Here is a 20,013-nt window from a genome sequence, read left to right as displayed (position 1 = left end):
TAACAGCACTCGACTTACATAGCCAACGTCCGGTCTGTAACAAGTATAGGCTCCTAAAATACTGTGCAACATGTCATGGTAAGGACCACCCTAAGACAGAAAGTAAGAAGTAAAATGAATTATCTCACTTAAAAGCCTGTAACAGGAAAGGAAAAGTTGTATTGCAGCTTGTTAAGTTGCTTTAGAAAATGGTTACACAATTGATTCTTCAATATGGGTTTCCCTATTTTATTGCGTTTTCTATGTAGGTCCAGCGTACAGGAAAGATTCTATGCAGTTCTACAAAACTGTTAACAGTTCTCAAAAATAGTAACTATAGATATAATATTAAAACAATCAAAGCGAACTGAAAATTCCAATTCAATATTCTCTTCCGTTTGAAAATGTACCTGTTCTTAAAGATTGGTTCAGTGATCTGCCACTGCTTACAGTTTATGGTCATCAGCAATAGCCTTACAATGCATGGATGAAATGATCAAAATGAAAACAATTCAATTCCTAAGCACAAACGATCAATTTGCATAAAAGACAAATAGAGTTCAAATAAGGAACGCTGCTTTTCAGGATCAATTAAATCAAAGTATTGTTCAAATTCAATTGCAGCCTTGTTCTCAAGATAGCTTCCCACAATGCTACCTACCTTAGCCCTAGAAATATTTTCCAAAAATTTGAGACACCAGTACCATTTCTTAACAACTGCTATAGTACCGGTAGAAACTGGAGTAAGATAATTCCTAAAATGACTGGTCTATGAAGCTACCAAAAATGTCTTGATTTAGGATATCCAATTACTTTTCCCCCATGCCTCCATATTTTGACATCTATTGTACAATATACAGTAGTTTCAATAATGGATGCACAGGGATTCCTATGCAAGCGTATCCAGTACAATACAGGTCCGAGGGCAATCATATAAAAATTGGGAGTGATACCCAACTCCACAAACAAAGACGTTAGAGGTGTACCCAGGCACAAATTCAACAAGGAGCGGAGCAATATATTCTCCCCCCACTTGTAGCATGATTATATTGCTAGAACACTCCATAAACTGCAGCAGCCACTATCTTCTGCTTATAAATCTGGAGGATTGTGTTTTATAAATTGTCTACCTGCCTTATTTTTAAATTCAAGAAAAGCTTTCTTAGTTTGCGATAGTACAGCACTAGCCTTTCCAGTGTACCCCTTACATTTTAGTTCCCTTTGAATCCAATACCTAAATAATAATATCGGCCACACATTCGATCAGCTCACTGTACCCTAAATTGTCTTTTTAACCTGGGAGGCAGTTTCGAAACCATAGACTTAGATTTACTAGTAATTGTTGCCAAGTTCCTCTCCACACAGTAGACTGCAAATCTTTCTAGCAGCCTATACATTGTAGTTTCAGTTCTAGGCAGCAAGACTGCATTGTCTGTTAACAAGAGGACTCCGGACTTACTGACAGCTATTTTTAGGACATCTAGATCAGCCTCCATGAAATAACTTACACCGTTGTTTCAAAATAAGCTAAATAAAACCAGAGTTAGTACACAACCCTCACTCACTCTTTTGCCCACCAAAAACCTGTTTCTGCATTCTCCATGGGGGCTATAGCAGACTTCAGCAGTATTATTCAAATGTAATCCCTTTATTGCAACCAAATGTGAATCCTCAAACTCCATAATTTTCCACAACCGACAAGGTCAGAGGCTGACTTTTGGTCAAAAAAAGGTCAGTTACACTGAAGTCTATTTGGCTACAGTGCATTTCAAACAGACCACGTAGCTCTGCTTGGCCAGTCAGTCCAGTCCATGCCCTAAACCCGGACTGTGCATCAGGCAATATATTCTTGCCATTTGACCAACCTTGCAGTCAATTTAACAAGACCTTCCCAATTATCTTGCCAGTCCAGTCCAGTATTGAGATTGGCTTGATAATTAGATAGGCTACTGCAGCTGCCTTAAGAAAAGGGACCAGGTTCGCAGAGCCCAAACAGGGGGGAGGTACAGCGTTGGGAGCTACAACAAAATTAAAAAAAAGAAATAACACACATGAATAACTATTTGGATTCAGGATAGTACAAGTCTAAGGGAATTAAATCAGGACCAGGAGCTTTATAATTTTCATACTTAACAATGCTCTTTCTACTTTCGAGCCAATAGAGTCAGAGAAAGATTTTCGAAAGATCACCTCCCATTCTATTCCGATCTACGAATTCTCTCTATTTTGATGCCATAACTCTCTCCCTTGTACAGGTTACTAAAGCAGCTAACTCACTTGCTAGCCTCAATATGGCATTCCTGTCAATTGACCTCAATCACCCCAGCATAAGTAACAATTTCCCCAAACCTTTTTCAAACCTTCCTCTATTTGGCGTCTTTTAGCTTGATACATAAATTATATTGGACTTTCCTTTTTTTAATCTTAATTTGATTTTTATACTCTTCTAATTTGCTGGAAATACAATTAGTTAGATAGATGAAGGTGGTACTAACGCTTTTAAACTGTGCATTTTATATTAAACTACTCTAAATCATACCATCCATAATTATTAAGAATATCAGTTCTTGGGTGACTTGTCAGGGCAAGCCCATTAGAATTTTATTTCAAAGAGCTTTAGCTGGAAGGAGTCGAAGATTATATTATTTCCTCTAGATTATCCAGGATTATATAGAAAAACCTGGATAGTATGGCAGACAGGTGCGGAGCTTCTTTGAGCTACTTTTCATAGTCGATCGCATGTGTTCCTATTGGTCGGGATGATCTCTTGATGAAGTGCTACCTAGTTACATTCTATGTGTTCTCTGCCGGTTACCACTTATAGCAAGACTTACTATTAAGGGGTCATGGTCACTTTCTACCCTCTTCAACAACCCTTCTGAACTGGTGAAGCAGTAGTCAGAGTAGAAGAGAATTGCATAAAATAAAGTTAGAAGGCTTGATTTATTAAGTCATCTTGGTATACTGACAACTGGGTATGAATCAATGAACTCATAATTACGTGTCAGCACTGACACTAGACATAGGATCAAATTGTGCTGTATCATTTAGCAATTTGCTTCCCACATCTTCCTTCCCCACAGAAAAGGGTTCATCTAGTGGATTTAATGATTGTTCACTAGCTTCTATAGCCACTACTTTTAGGGGCCCTTCATGATGGAAGGGAGTATAATAGACAAGAATTGCGCCATCTGAATTTGTGCATACATTTGTTTTAATGATCATACCAAACTCTCTCTTTTTTGGCAGCTGATTTCACACTTGGTCCATTTGTATACTTCTGCCTGTACTAGCTGCCTTCTTACCACCCCTGGAGAAGATCGGATACACAAATAGGGAGTTTTTGCCATCAGCAGTTCTGGAATTTTCCACCTCATTGGTTTCAAGATTATTTCCCTTTAATGCATCAGCCTTACTCTTTCTTATCTTCGGTCTAGTTGTAGTTTCATAGAAGAACTTTTTTAGAGATTATACAATCACAGTTTAATTTCTTTTTAAAAGTTTTTTTCTTCTTATTGGAATTTAAGGGATGAAGTCCTGTTTGTTCAAGCTCTTAGGTGAGTCTATGACATTGGTTTTGGTAAGGCGATTTCTCCAAAATTGAGTCTCCCAGCTGTAGCCCTGAGACAACATCCACTGTCAATGCTATAGGTGATTTTCAGTCCCGGGGTGCGCTAAAGCTTCTACAGTTTAGGTAGTACAAATGTTATTCAGAGCCTTAGAAGGTATGTCAGGAAGAATAAAATCAGTCTCAAGCGGAGAGCTTGCTACCAAAATTCAATCGGAAGACGATTGGTCGGGTTTTAACGAGTATTGTCAGCACCAATAGCAAAAGAAATATCACCTTAGCAAGTACACTTTCACTATCTCAATACTCTACATTACCATACAGGATTACCACTTAGGGTCATTTGCATTTGGTGAGTAGAGCTTGGCAGTGGGGTGTTGTCCCAAGAGTGAGCCTTGATATATTGGGCATCTTTGGTGGTAACTATCTTGCTAGGGACTTCTATGATAAACAGTTTTACGCCGTTTACCATGTGATTTGCCTTAGGAAGCTCACAGTTATTCATAGAATTTGTTTTATTTTTTATTAAATATGTTTCCGCAAAGGGCATTCAGAGGGAATGAAAATGCGTGTGCTGATCTCAATTTTGACCATGTGCCATTGGGAAGAGAGGCAACTCCGTATCCGATTCTTCCTTTATTGCAGGCTAGTTCTTATTAGTTTACTGATTCGTTTGTTTCACTGGTGGGTCTTATCCGTTTTTTTCCATGTATTGCTACATTTGAGAAAGACCAATCAAAGCCAAAAACTGTTTTCCGTCAATCACTCTGGCAGTGGATCTGTTGAATAATTTTCATAATATACCAATTGATTGAGTACACAGAATACCGAAGTTCTAAGTACTGTGCTTTGAATTACTTCACTTCCTGTTAAGGGCCCTGATAAGAGATGAACAGTCCTTAAACAAACATGCATAAGGTTCAATATGATGGTATACAGTAGCAATCTGTAAACAGTGACAAGTGCAATGCCTGTGGTAGTATGTACACATGCTGTTGTCATCAGCAGCTTAAGACAACTGGTCCTTTGTTGGTAACCTGTTGGCTATTGATGGTCACTGGTTGCCTTGTGGGGGGGGGGGGAGGGGGTGGTCAGTGCCTTTATCTATGCCTTACTATGGCTTTATTATGTAGCAGTAAGAAAGGTAAAGGACCTTTACTTTCTTGACTCCTCAAGCTACAATGTAGTCTTCAAGTGCTCATCATCATCACCGCCTGCATTGTAGGCTCACATCTGGAAAAAGCAAAGGTTGGGAGTCTTGCAGGGAAGTAGGCAGTCAGGCAACAAAAATTTGGGAGTAGTCATTAGCATGTCCAGATGCTTCCGCAATGCAGCACGGTAACTCCATCTGGACCACAATGCACTATGGTATCAGGCGAAATGTTAGACCTAGGGAATGTGGATTTTCCCTCATACCGGTAGAGGGTAGACCTGTAAACCCAAGAAGAAATGTCTACAATACCCATGACAGAAGATAAACTAATGAAAGTGGTGGGCCTGCACACCTGTGTGCTCCTCTGAATCTGTTGTGTAACTATTTGAAATAACCGTATCTCAATATGCGTGCTACTACATGTGAGGGGTTTTAGCCCTGAAACCCTGAAGCTATACGAAGATGAGAGGCAATGGAGACCACTGCCTGCGTGATGCACTGCTTAGGGCACCTAGCGTCTTCAATAATTTTCAACAGGCTGTGTGATTTATAAATCATACGTTTATAATTATTCTGTTCTTTTTCAAAACAAGTATCCTAATTACCAACTACCCTTCAGGAAAAAGCTAAAAACGGTGCTGTTTCAGGAGGCATGGGGTACTGTCTAACTCGCTCCCCTAACAGTACTGTGTCCACCCTCTGCTTAGCGCTTAGAGACCCCTGGGTGATAAGGCGCTCTACAAATCCAATATCCAATACAATACAATACAATTTACATGATTAAGTCTATAAATCAACAGTTAAGTGAGTAACCAAATTACAGTTCATTCGATGTTCAATAAAAGCATCTGAATAATGAATTCAATCCCAACAAATTGTACATGTTGTAACACAAAAAGCAAATTAGAATTTTAACAAACTCCCAATGCATTTTGGGTTCCTCTGAACCCTTCTTCAGGGGTTTAATAAAGATTTAATAACAATTTTCAATGTTCAACTTCACAAGCTTGTGCTGGACCAACAACGCAATAATAGAAGCCATGACTCAGAAGCAGTCAGTTAGTTAGCAATCAATAAAATACTTACGCATCTAATGGGATTTGCCCTCAGAAAACAACTAAAGAATGTTCTGAAAAAAGGAAAGTGTTTAAGTAACTGTCAGTGATGTGTTAGTTTGTAAAAACCCTTGTTTTTCACACCCTATGTTGTAACTACTTTTCAATTTACTCATGCTATTTGTTAACCTTATAGCCCGATTTCCCACTCGTGGCCTTCAGATAAATCTAATCCAAAATCCACTGTTAATTACCACTGGAAAAATCACAACCACCATGTAAATGTAAATGTAGTCTACTTGTAAAGCGCACAGCTGCCCCAGCAACGGGGCGCCCCGGCGCTGTATAACGCTGTGGAACCCTTCCTGGCTCGCCCTCTGAGATGCCCCTCCGGGGCACCCCCAAGGTGAAGCCAGGCATCCCAGCATTGTAGGGGCCGTTGTGGAGATTAAGCAAGCTATTGCCCAGAGTTGCAGCGTGGGACCCATGATTAGAGTAGGCGCAGAGGCGAGAGAATTATCGAGTCCGCGGACTTTAAGCCCAAGACCCTCCCACGTCAGGAATTGAACCCTGGTCCCGGGCCTGATCTCTGCTTCAGGGTCTGCCGCTTCTAACCAGTGAGCCACACTTCTCCACTACATGTGCACTATATGTAGTTCTCGCCCTTACCGTAGTTGTACTGTCAGCTTTAAACCGTGTATAATCTGAAAGGATAAACCATCCATCAAATGTATCTGTTCACCACCTTTTGCTAGCTCATACTGTGCTTCTCTGTACCACTGTTCTTAGTCTTACCCAAGCTTAGCCGTAAAACGTAACTCCAGATGCCAAAAACGCTGTCCTCACGCTTCTGTTCGCCTTCTCAAGTTCTATCGAAACAACGTAAAAACCTGATCAACCCCATTATCCATCTAGAAACATCCTTCACATGCGGCGTATATACCGGGACCTCGTATCGGGCTTGCAACGTTAGTTTCGTGCCATCAATGCACGCGAGTGCTGCGGTTACTTCCGCGTTCAGATTTAAAGGGGCCTGCTTCTAATGTTCATGTTGTCTGGTTAATTGAATATTTAGAAACTTTATTCAGGCTTAGGCAACGTTTGCTTGACAATCACTACTCAATGTAAAAAACCATCCTTCACAACACAAGAATATTCTAGATACCGCTCGCATCATCGGTCTATGCTTATCTTACTTATAATATGAACCCTGGTGATTCTTAACGTGTTATCCGTGTTCTACTGATTTTCAGAAAATGTCCAAAATATGTTACGTCACCTACTTCGTGCCGACCACTATAGCACTAATCATCTATGTGATGTGACTATTACAAACTCTCCCGCTTTACTCTTGATGTGTATCGTATACAGACTTTCTCCAATCCGTGTGTTATGATATGTGAAAAGTATCCTTTATGTACAGATTGCAACACAGAGGGGGTTATCTACGCCATCAAATGCCCCTGTGGTTTGGTGTACGTGGGTAGGACAAGTAGAAAAATCAAAATGAGAATTGTGGAACATAAGAGTAGGATTCGGAATCAAACCACCACATCTCCGCTAGTAGCACACTGGCTAGAAGCAGCTCCTACAATTCCCCAAATGAGATACACTATTTTGGAAAAAATACAATGTGAATCAGGTTGGGATGTAAATACTTCCTTGGCACGAAGGGAAAAAACTGGATAAAAATGCTGGGGACAGTACAACCAGGAGGTTTAAACGACCATTATGAACTGTTATGCTTTTTATAATGATGATGACATTTAACATAGGTTACATGCTGCGCGATGTCTCCTAATTAACTACAGGTGGTGTATTTCAAATTGACTACTGTAAGGGATTTGCACTGTATGGTTTTCTATTACTTTTTTCTTTCATACTTTTATTGTACATATGGGATACTTTTCACATATCATAACACACACGGATTGGAGAGTCTCTTTACGATACACATCAAGAGTAAAGCGGGAGAGTTTGTAATAGTCACATCACATAGATGATTAGTGCTATAGTGGTCGGCATGAAGTAGGTGACGTAACATATTTTGGACATTTTATGAGAATGAGTAGAACAAGGATAACACGTTAAGAATCACCAGGGTTCATATTATAAGTAAGATAAGCATAGACAGATGATGCGAGCGGCATCTGGAGTATTCTTGTGTTGTGAAGGACGTTTGTTTACATTGAGTAGGGATTGTCAAGCAAACGTAGCCTAAGCCTAAATAAAGTTTCTAAATATTCAATTAACCAGACGACATGAACATTAGGGGCGGGCCCCTTTAAATCTGAACGCGGAAGTAACCGCAGCACTTGTGTGCATTGATGGCACGAGACTAACGTTGCAAGCCCGATACTAGACCCCGGTAGAATGCGAAATAGGTGAGCTTGGGCGCAGTTTATACGCCGCATGTGAAGGATGTTTCTAGATGGATAATGGGGTTTATGTATTAAACCAGGTTTTTACGTTGTTGTGATAGAACTTGTGAAGGCAAACACGAGCGTGAGGACAGCGTTTTTGGCATCTGGAGTTACGTTTGACGGCTAAGCTTGGGTAAGACTAAGAACAGTGGTACAGAGAAGCACAGTATGAGCTAGCAAATGGTGGTGAACAAACACATTTGATGGATGGTTTATCCTTTCAGATTATACACGGTTTAAAGCTGACAGCACAACTACGGTAAGGGCGAGAACTACATATAGTGCACAGACATGGTGGTTGTGGTTTTTCCAGTGATAATTAACAGTGGATTTTGGATTAGATTTTTCTGAAGGCCACGAGAGGGAAATCGGGCTATAAGGTTAACAAATAGCATGAGTAAGTTGCAAAGTAGTTACAACATAGGGTATGAAAAACAAGGGTTTTCACAAACTAACACATCACTGACAGTTACTTAAACACTTTCCTTTTTTCAGAACATTCTTTAGTTATTTTCTCAGTGCAAATCCCATTAGATGCTTATGTATTTCATTGATTGCTAACTAACTGACTGCTTTTGAGTCATGGCTTCTATTATTGCGTTGTAGGTTCAGCACAAGCTCGTGAAGTTGAACATTGAAAATTGTTATTAAATCTTTATTAATCCCCTGAAGAAGGGTTCAGAGGAACCCGAAATGCATTGGGAGTTTATGTTAAAATTCTAATTTGCTTTTTGTGTTACAACATGTACAATTTGTTGAGACTGAATTCATTATTCAGATGCTTTTATTGAACATCGAATGAACTGTAATTTGGTTACTCACTTAACTGTTGATTTATAGACTTAATCATGTAAATTAGGAAACTTGTTTTGAAAAAGAACAGAATAATTATAAACTTATGATTATAAATCACACAGACTGTTGAAAATTATTGAAGACACTAGGTGTCCTAAGCAGTGCATCACGCAGGCAGTGGTCTCCATTGCCTCTCATCTTCATGACAGAAGATAGACACCTCTTCCCCTGCAGGATCTCTGGGAAGACTTGTGGTATATGCGCATAATGCTGAATCTCTATATGGTGAGTGGACTGAATGACACATTGTAGGTGGAGAGCATTTGCGAGTAGACTGAATGCACATTTTAGGTGAAGAAAACCAATGGCTGCTGGAAGTGATCAGAGACCAAATCATTAATGTTATTAATGTTTCCAGGCAGTAGTCTGGACGCTCAAACATCACTCATACAGAGGGTGCTTGGCCAAGAGACTGCTCATCATTTTCACTCCTACCACGTTAGTAAACAACTTATTGTCTCAAAGTGATCACTGTAAACATAAGACCGCAAAACTAGTAGATGCAGACGTGCACCATTCTATGGACACCTTAAAAAGCAGGGCTTTTGTAAATCAAGTCCTCCATCGACTTAGGCCACACACTGTGACATAGCCACATTCAACACGCTGTCCCTTCCATAGAGCAGTAGCATCCACATTTCAGACATTTTCTTCAGAGAAACAAACTGGAATAGGAGAGTTTGTGAGTCTATGACCTGTGATAAAGTAGTGGGCTGTCCAGTTTCACTAGCTGGAACTGGCCACAATAGTAATAATTTTTGATGGAAAAACAAAACAATTTTACAAACCCTCAGAATTCGAATGCTTCTTAAGTCACTGGTCACTTCCAACTCAGCAAACATGCAAAGGGAGGTGTTGGTAAATACAGCAGAATTAGTTGCATTAAGTTATCACTGGCATATTGAGAATACAGAGGAACATGGACTTTAAAAGACATGGACAAGTCAAAGTTACCTCTGACACCGATGTCTACTGACACTGTCCTTTGCGTTTGTGCACAAACACACAGAGTCCTCATCATACTTGCAAATCCAGATGTCATATCGCAATCTTCCATCTGACTTTAGCATCCAATACCAAAAGAAAGATGATTAGCCCTTGCACACTAGGACTAGCTGGTACTCACAAAAACTATCACAATACAATGTAAGGTTATACTGGCTCCCTGTTACTTTTGAATCCTCCACTTTATAAAAGACTGTCTGATCAAACTGGACAATCTTCACTTACCCACATCACCTCTTAAAGTTTTGGAAGGGGCCACCACAGAAGCATATCTTTTTCCCCTTCCAAGTGTACCCGCATCAAATACTTCATGCTCTCTGATGTAAGATGGGCATTGTTTATTTCTGGAGTTTAAGCATGGAACACCGCACTTCCTGTGTCCTGCCTTTCCCTTCCTTTCTTTGATACATCATAACTCCCTTCTAATCTGTAGCCAAATCAGGCCACATACCACTCAGACATCATATTTCTTCCTGGACTCCATTATCAGTCCTCATTACATGAGAGGAGTGCAACTGACCTATTTGAGGTTAACCCGATGGACTTAAGTGAAAGAAGCCACACCTGAAACCTTTCGTAATAGCTCACTTTTGACTATCTTCACAAACATGCGCCATTCAGTACAAATATTCCTTTATTCAGCAATTATTGAATCCATCACATCGATTAGATTTGCCCGCTGGCACGCTGAAGCACACAGTGCCTATCTTGATCTTTTGACATCGGTCTGAAGGTGGATGTGTTCGGTAACAATACATGGGGCAGCACTAAGCACAGATACTTGCTAGACAATTTAAAAATATGCAGTTATTTAATAAAAGAGTTGGCAAAATATTATTCAATCCAAATACATACTTTCTGGAAAATACAGAGGTTCGGAAATGTTCTAGAAATATCCAATTTAATTAATTCCAAACTTGCTTCTCTGTCCCCAGCAGATAATCCAGAATCTAGAAATAAAAACAATTATTGCACGTTTAAAATCTCAACAAATGGGTCCCAAGTATATTGTAAAATAAATAAATTGATTTCCCAAACACTGTAGGGATTAAGTTTTGCCCTTACAAAATGGAATCTAAATGATAGGACATTTTAAAAAACACCTTTATTTACGTCTAAAACTTGTTGCTGAAGTTTTTATTCCTTAAAATACTTTATATAGTAATTGATGCAAAAAATATATCTACGTTTCATTTTATTGCATGACACCCACAATACAATATTCACATACAATAAATGCATTCTGATTAGTCATTCCTGTTTTACTGATGTAGAGGACAGTCATTTATGCCACTCGGCTTTACATTAATCTCTGGAACCTGCCTTGCTAGTTTTCACAACCTCTGCCGTATACTCCACTAAATGTTGTATGGCAGATTGTGGATTAATCCGGGATAGCAGATGGCTGTTGATCACCTAACCAAGTTAACTGAGGTTCTATTCCAAGAAAGGACATTCTCTTCCACCATACTACTGTTTTTAAATATTTCTATCGCAATGCAACTCTAAAAAAAAAAAGCATTTCATAATCTTTGAGAAGCCTTTTTTGAACCCAACCAACACTTTGCTCCTAAAATGAAAACCATTTCAAATGGAACCATCTATTGCTAACAATTTCATATCATAGTTTCCTTTATGACAAACAACAAAGTACTGGTATAATGAGAACTTCAGAAAGAAAAACGGAGGCAACCTGCTAACATCTGAAAGATGACACCCAGTTCCTCTAAGTATAAACCTCTGAATTAGTTGCCTATCACTAATTGCGGAACGTTTAAGAATTTCACTTGGATCCATAAATGTTTCTAGGCCACAAGTGTCCACCACTGTGATCCGTGCAACAGTCAAGCTAACCAGCAACTTTGATTAAAGGTTTCATATATTACATGTAAACCTTGCAAATGTGGATATACTAGATGTCTGTTATGGTTCTTGTACTTGGGTACAAAACATGGACAATGCTGATCTAGGGTAACATCTGCTTGATCTCTTGAATAACATCGAAATCAATGCTCAAGCATGCTCCTTGATCTGAGCAGCAGACAAAGTTGATGTGTGTGTCAGTTTCCTAAAGAGTAACAATTAAAAACTGTGTGAATGCCTAGGTCCTGGTTCTAGAAGGGATACATTTAGCAGCAATTGACCATTATGAAGCAATCACATGCTAGTCGCAAAGTCATCTAACTGATTAGTACTTTAAATTAAAAAAAGCTAGGCATATTCAGGAATGTTGAGATTTTTTCTGTTTATTTTAGCTTTACCAGCTGTGCGTATCAGTACAACTGCAGGTAATACAATTAGCTCTGGAACATATGCATGTAGCTAGAAATCCACATATCGTATACACTGCAAGGTGAAAGCACTTTCAGCTGCAGAAGGAAAGCTTCAGCAGAATGGTTCTTTAACATTTGTAGGCGAGGTACGTTTACAGAGAGGTACATTTTACGTTTTCATTTTAACACAGAAGACGGTGGATTTCACATTTTCAAATCAAACATTTTATTATGCGGCAAGTTAGCATCATACACAGCCCAGCTGCCTACATCGACTCGCCGGCAGGGCGTAAACAAGCAGTAATTTAACACGGCATTCGGACCTACAACCCAGAGGGCGGTCCTGCGTAGTAAAAACAATAGGCATTTCAAACCGGCATAGCAGAGTCCGCAATTTTCATAGAAAAGAAAACCAGCCAGAACAAAGAAAGAAAACAAAGAACACACATCCTCCCCCCCCCCACCACCTCTCCTCTCCTAGACGATACCCCCGTTCCCCCCCACCCTCCCTCCCCACTCCGCATCAACCATCCGCTCAGGTACGTGCATCACACCCACCGCTCCGATCCAAGCAGACCCGACCCCAGAAGTTAGGGCCCTGGAACAGCCCCCATCGGATCCAGAGGAATAAGCTGTAGGATTTGTAGGTACTTTGGGAATGTAACTTCTCTGAATTCCCTAGATAGAAGACTCAGAAACGAAGCCCACAGGGAAGCATATTCGGACCCTCTACCATCCATATTCAAGAAGAGCCGTTCCATCGCCAAGACATGCCACAGGCGCATCAACCAGTCACGCACATCCGGGACGTCCGGGGAGCCCCAGCGTGCCAGCAGGACCTGTCGTGCAGTCAGCAATCCTAGTGCAATTTGTCACCCTAGCGGCGTGCAAAGAGGTAAACAAGTAGGGTGTGGGAGGCCTAGCAGTGTATGCTCGGGTAGCCCAGGCAATGTGATCTGAAATGCAGCGTCTAGTTCATCAAGAGCTGTTATCCAATATCGTACTAGCTTAGGGCAGTGCCATAACAAATGCAGGAGATTGCCCGACATACCGCACCCTCTCAATCAAAGACTGGATTTAGCCCTGTCCCAGGATGCAACGCGCGGCAGTGTATAGTACCAGTACGTCGCAAGCTTGTAGGCTGACTCCGTACCCGCTGTGTTAGCGGTCGTGTGATGTATGTGGTAGAATACCTGCTCCCACTCCTTCTGCGAGAGCGGACGCCCCAGCTCCACCTCCCAACGCACCTGCGCCTTTGTACGTCACCGCTGTGGATCACGCAAGATCATGGCATATAGTTCAGAGATAAGGCTCTGGTCATTCTTTTTACGTAGGAGCCATTGCTCGAAGGTTGTGAGGGAGCGCGACATAAAAGCCACATTGGCCGGGTGTGACACCCAATGAGTTACTTGTGCATAGGCAAAACTATCTGACACATCCATAGGGAATGTTCAGACCGGAGCTCCGAAAAGGGGACAAGCCCCTCAAGATCAAAGAGCATACCCACTCTTTTACAATCCTTCTCTCGCCAGCGATGAAAGACCGGTGATGCAAGGCCAGGGGGGAAGGCGGGATTGTCCACAATCGGTGTCATGGGTGAGGGGATGGTAGTCCAAGCTTTACGAATTGCCAATTGATCCCATGCCTTAAGTGTTGGTAACGTCACTGGCGAGGAGTATAATCCCCATGCCCTATCCTTGCGAGGCAACCAGAGTTCCCGCCAAATGTTGCAACCCGCCACAGTCTGGTCCATGAATAACCAATGTTTACTCGATTCCGGCCTATTCCATTCGACCACGAAGCGTAGACAGGTGGCCTGAAAATAGGCCGCGAGATGAGGTAAGCCCAAACCGTCATTGGCTTTAGGGAGTGTGGTCGCCGCGAAGGCCGCACGTGGGCACTTGTTGCCCCAGAAGAATCTATTCAGCAAGCCCTGGAGTTTTTTCAGAGCCCCCCTTGGTGGTGTGAGGGGGAGCATTTGAAAGACGTAAAGTATTCTGAGCAGAAGAGTCATTTTGATAGCCGCTAACCTGCCAAACCACGACAGGTTAAGGCGCGACCAATCGGAGATAGTTTGGTAGTCTGTTCCACCAGATTGGTATAATTCAAGGAAAGCGTCTGGGGCACGGTCGACGCAAGGCGGAAGCCCAGGTACTTGATGTCAGATTGTGTCCAGTGGAAGTCAAAATCCCGCTGCAGGTCAGCGACATCCTCCGGCGGGACCGAGATGTGAAGGATTTCAGATTTAGTAAAGTTGACCTTAAAACCAGCCGCAGCATGGAAAGCCCGAATCTCCGCAGAGAGGCAGCAGGGTTCTGTAGCGCCAGGATAACATCATCAGCGTACAGACTTATTTTATGCTAGTCGGCTCCGAAACGAATGCCCGCAATGTCGGGATGGGATCTGACAGGCTGAGCAAAGGGCTCCATATAAAACGCAAACAGGAGCGGCGAGAGAGGGCACCCCTGCTGTGTCCCCCTGGTGATAGAGAATGGCGCCCATCTACAGCCATTGACCCGCACGACCGCTTTTGGAGATGCATACAGGGCCTGAATCCAGCGCAGGAAATTGCCCTTTAGCCCAAAAGCCCGTAGCACTCGGAAAAGGAACCCCCACTCGACCCTGTCAAAGGCCTTCTCCGCATCGATGGATAGAAGGAAGGCCTGGGTCTTTGCGCGGTGGATTCCATCCAGCAGGTGCAGAAATCTCTTGGAGTTGTCACTGCCTTGGTGGGTGGGAACAAAGCCCGACTGGTCCGGTTCAACCACTCCATCCATAAGGGGGCTAAGCCGCGCCGCGAGAATACCCGCAAAAAGCTTGGCATCAATGTTGAGGAGAGAGATTGGCCGGTAGGAACTACAATTAGCGGGGTCCTTGCCAGGTTTAAGTATGACCGTTATGGCAGCATCCGACATAGAGGGGGTGACCGAGCCCGTCTCCAGGAATGAATTAAAAAGGCGGGTCAGAAACGGAGCCAATTCCCGGCAAAAGGTTTTATAAAATAGTGCCGAGAAACCATCGGGCCCGGGGGATTTAGCTAACTTTATTCGGGCAATGGCAGAGATAACCTCCTCCACGTGGATCTCCATGTTCAGATCTTCGACAGAACTCTCCAACAAGGGGGTAACGCCAGCCGCCGCGATGTACCGGTCATAATCTACGGGCGGTGAACCCTCCTTTGTGTACAAGGTTTGGTAGAAATGGCGAAAGGCCGCGGCGATCTCAGTGTCAGTGGTACGCGACACAGATTGGTGATCCCGGATGTCGGTGATGGCACGAGACTGGGCCTGGGCCCGCAAGCAATGTGCGAGCATTTTACCCCCCTTGTCCCCGCTCAGATAGAACTTATGACGCAGGCGCAGTAACGCATATTCCGCCCTATCGAGATCCAGATGTTTCAGCATGCGCCTCTTAGTTTCAAGCTCTTTCCAAACCCTGCGGGCCCCAGTACGTTTGTGGACAGCCTCCAAGCCTCGGACCTCCCTCTCCAGCTCCTCCCTCTTATCTCTTCGAAGCTTGGAGTATGTGGCTGCCAAAGCAATAAAGTCCCCTCTAACCACCAGCTTCAGCGCCTCCCAAATAGATGCTATCGCCGTTTCTCCGATGGGGTTCTCGGCGAAGTAACGCGTGATAGTGTCCCTAATCTTCTCTACTACAGTGTCAGCGCGAAGCATGGAGTCTCGCAACCGCCAGCCAGCTGCGGGAGGGCGCGCGCCGCATAGGGTGAACATGACCGTCAGGGGCGCATGATCTGAGAGGGATCGGGGGCATTATGCACGTTGTGAAGGTGGGGCAACAGGGCGGAGGAAGCCAGAAAGTGGTCAAGACGCGTGTATGTCTGGTTTGCCGCCGAGTAATATGTATAGTCGCGCTCCTGGGGGTGTTGCAGCCGCCAAACATCATGCAAGCCACCATCTGCCAACCACTGCTTCCCCTCTACTGACCAGGACCCCGAGCTGTGCAGCCTATTCACCAACCTATCAAGAGTCTCATCCATTACAAGATTAAAGTCCCCCCCCACCAAGAGGAAAGCGTCAGGGGAAGCAAGGACCTGGGCCAAAGCTGTGCGCAGAAAGGGCTCCTGCTGTGTGTTTGGTGCGTACATGGACCCAATGGTAAACATCGTGTCCCCCCACTGTACCCGCACTGCCAGGAATCTCCCCAGTATATCTACCAGATGAGTCAAGACCTTACAGCGCATCCGGGACCTGAAGAGGAGGGCAACTCCATTTTTCTTAGCCGGGCCCGACTACCACAACTGAAGGGGGAATCTCTTATCTCGCATTCGACGCTCGTCCTTGTGCAGGAGGTGAGTCTACTGTAGGAGGCTTATATCACCCCCAGACTGCTCAAGGAAAGACAGGACATTAGAGAGTTTCACTGGATTGTTTAGTCCCCGGACAAAGGCTCACCACTTTCAGCTCCCTAGCCATCCCAGTCTAACTAGATCTGCATCGCATGTGCTCCGAGGCAAATCCAGGGCCTAGCATAGCCTGCGCAAGTGTTCAGAGCACTCACCAATCAGCATGAAGGAAAGGAGCAGAAATGCACACGTATGCACGAGCGACAAAGATCTGATGCGGAGTCCCCCCCCTACACCCACCCTCCCCCAACACACACCGAACCCCCCCATAACAGAGCCAAACTGAAGTAGAAAAAGACAGAGTGAAGTACGCAAGTCCATAATACAGGCCACAAAGGCAAGGGGAATAGGTACCAGTCCACAGTCTTCCACTTCCCGATACGGGACTCACTCAACCAACAGGACATACTAGAGTACCTTCAGGGGATGACCCCCCTCTGACGCCAGCAGTGTACCCTCTCAGGCCTCACATCACCTCCGAGACATCATCCGGAGCCACCTCCGTAACCAGAGCCACGGAGGCTACAGCTGCGCCCCTCTCCTGGAGACACGCCGAGGGATCAGGACCCTTCTTGGGTGCAGAGCGGCCCACTTTCTGCCAATCCGTCGATCGTCGTCTTCGCCTGAAGGTATCGCTACCGCCCGCTGACTCCGCTTCGGTGAGTTCGATACGTTCGATACCCAGGAGGTCCATGGAAGCTGTGAGCGAACGTACCTGAACCAAATTGTTTTGCCAGCGGAAAATGAGCCGGAAAGGATGACCCCACATGTATGCGACGTTGCGATCGCGCAGGAACGACGTGATCGGCTTGAAGTCCCTGCGCTTCTGCAGTGTAGATGCCGCCAAATCCTGGTAGAGCACTGGATTATGTCCACGGAACTGCAGAGGGACGTCGTCACGCGCCATCTTAAGGATACGTTCCTTCAATTGAAAATCATGCACGCAGATGAGGATGTCCAGCAGCGGTGCCTTCGTACCCTTGGGTAAGCCCTCACGATGCACTGTCCATGCGAATGTCCGTGACCTCCTAGTCTTGCAGGATCTGCTTAAAGAGGGCCTCTACGTACTCACGGAGATCCGCTCCCTCACCCTTCCATGGCACCGCTCTGATTGTTATCAACGGGACTGGTTCTCCAAATCCTCTGCATGTGCCTGAAGGTCGAGGTTCTGCTCGGTAAGCCTGATAACGTCCTGCTGAAGCCGGTGTATGTCGCCCCCGTCTCAAGCTTATGTTCCTCCAGCGTGGCCACACGCTCTCCTACTCCGTCCACGTCTCTCCGGACCTCCCTCAAGTCCGCGGCCAGCTGGGTGCGCAGTCCTGCAATGTCCTCTTTGATTGCTGTGAAAAGCTCCAACATAAAGGCCTTGGTCGCAGGTTCCTACGCCTGACTCCGACCCAGGGACTTGTCAGCCACTGGGGACACGGCCTGCCCTGAACTCTTCGGTACTCCGTCCTTGCCCGGCTTTTCTTTCTTCATCCTAGCCGCCGCCATAGCCGACTACAGTGGGCCCTTCTTCCTCAATGCGCCTCCGAGGTCGGTAAGGCCGCTGCGCCGCTCTCACGTCCGGGCCTAGGTGTTCGCGTGCTCAATCAGGCCCCACACCGGCCACGTGTGCTTTACTTCAGGCTGAGGCCCTGAGCTCGATCCCACAGGGCCGGGGAGCAGTACAGTCAGCCCCTCGCTGGAAAGGGGCAGTTCGCAAAACAAACCGCCACCCGATCAGGCAATGGGCAGTGCCGGAGCGCAGGGCGAAACAGTGCAGGACGGGGGCACAGCGCGCGCCTCAGTCGGTACTTCAGCTGGGCCCTGCTGCCGCCCGCCCCTCGGCTATGCCAGGGAGCTCCAGGCAGTTAGGGGCTCCCGCACTGCAATCACGGGGTTTCACCACTCCCACGTCGCTGGCTTCACGAGTCATAGGCCTTCCCTCCCTCTACCGGGGCTCACCTTAGCCGTCAGCAGTAACAGAGCTGAGGGGGCTTCTACCGTCTTACCGGGACACCAGGCCCGCCTAGGCCCCAAAGCCCCGGTCTCTAGCAGGCGGCTCAGCCGGGTCTCCGCTCACCTTGCCCGGTTTCCGCGCCTCACAACGGTGGGCCCCAGGTGTCACCGTAGTCCCGCTTCCCGGTGCCTCCTCCAGCCGTTCGAGGCATGCCGAGGCTCCGACTTCGCCCTCTCTCGCCCGGCAGCTGCTCCGCTGCGCCGTCTCTTTCGCCCCGTGCACTCCCGCAGCTAGGGCACACTCCAGCGCCTGGCTTCCGGCGCAGTTTAGGCCTCTCCTACCACCGCGGCAAAATGCTGCTCCGATGGGCAAGACAGGACCCCCAGCCGGCCCGCCGCTGCAGCAGGGTGTCGGGAGGCCAGAAATCCCTGATGGAGGGGGATCCCAAGAGGGTGCGAAACAAAGCTTTAGAACTCGTGGCGCTGGAGGGACTTAGAGACACATCCTACTCCGCCGCCATCTTGGCCACGCCCCCCGGATTTCACATTTTAGAGGCATTTCCATTGAAAGCAGTTGAGGGTATTTCTTTTCTTGAATGTGGGGTCTCGATATGCAGGCGTAATTGATTTCTTAGACATCTGCTACCACTGAAGATATTTAGTCCCCCAGGGGTGTTAACAAATAGCAATTAAACAATACAGTGAAATGCACGGCCAAATAAGGAATATGAGGACAGGAGTAATGCAGTGGAACCTTTTGATGTTAAGAAAAAGCCAGGCATCAAAGTGTAAAACAGCTTTAAGGGGGTTGCTGAATGTATTTTGTGAAGACCAGTGAGCAGGGCATTCACATAATGGCCATAACCAATATAAGAGTTAAATACGGTTTGTTTGAATATTACGCTTTAAGGTAAGTCTTTGATACTAAAGATTTCATGCCACACAGCAGCCTTAAATGGTGCCTAGAACCAACAGCCATTGATCTAACACAGACGTAACAATGTATCTAAAGTGAATATAAAGGATGTTGCATTAGAGAGAAGACATTTAGACGTCTGTGAATTGAGTTTTATTTGCGATGTTCAAAACTGAATCTCAGGAAGATGGCTAATCAGTGTGTGAAGAACGACTGAGCAGTCGATCCTTCAATAGGTCGATGTAACATCTCCATATTGATGAAAATAGTTTACAGTAAAACATCGCACTGCAGTTCATTATGTGAATGAAAGTGTGGAGAAGAGAGGACAGAGCAATGGGGGACCCCCAAAGGGATTGTGGTGGGGTGTGAGGATTTCCATTCTTAGCACACAGGGATATCTTTCATTATGGGTTTTAGATTATGTTTTAGTCCACAGTGTAAAGAGCAGACGTCATATAAGAAAGAACTAGGAGCCGGCT

The 20,013-nt window shown here is 44.9% G+C and overlaps 1 protein-coding gene across 3 annotated transcripts in view; it reads right to left on the bottom strand.

Moving 5' to 3' along the window:
* The window catches only part of TBC1D14 (TBC1 domain family member 14), a 944,726-nt gene that overhangs the window by 117,593 nt on the left and 807,120 nt on the right, over positions 1 to 20,013 (bottom strand). For all 3 annotated transcript variants that reach the window (XM_086964122.1, XM_086964121.1, XM_086964123.1), the window contains 2 exons: positions 10,894 to 10,988; positions 19 to 90 (listed from right to left, as the gene is read on the bottom strand). In XM_086964122.1, the coding sequence (XP_086820248.1) occupies positions 19 to 90; positions 10,894 to 10,988 (167 nt within the window). The remainder of the gene's footprint in view (positions 1 to 18; positions 91 to 10,893; positions 10,989 to 20,013) is intronic.

This window comes from Lissotriton vulgaris, chromosome 3_2 (assembly GCF_964263255.1).
Source record: "Lissotriton vulgaris chromosome 3_2, aLisVul1.2, whole genome shotgun sequence".
NCBI lineage: Eukaryota > Metazoa > Chordata > Amphibia > Caudata > Salamandridae > Lissotriton > Lissotriton vulgaris.
The sequence above is the reverse complement of the archived record's forward strand: the minus strand, read 5'-3'. Positions and strand labels throughout refer to the sequence as shown.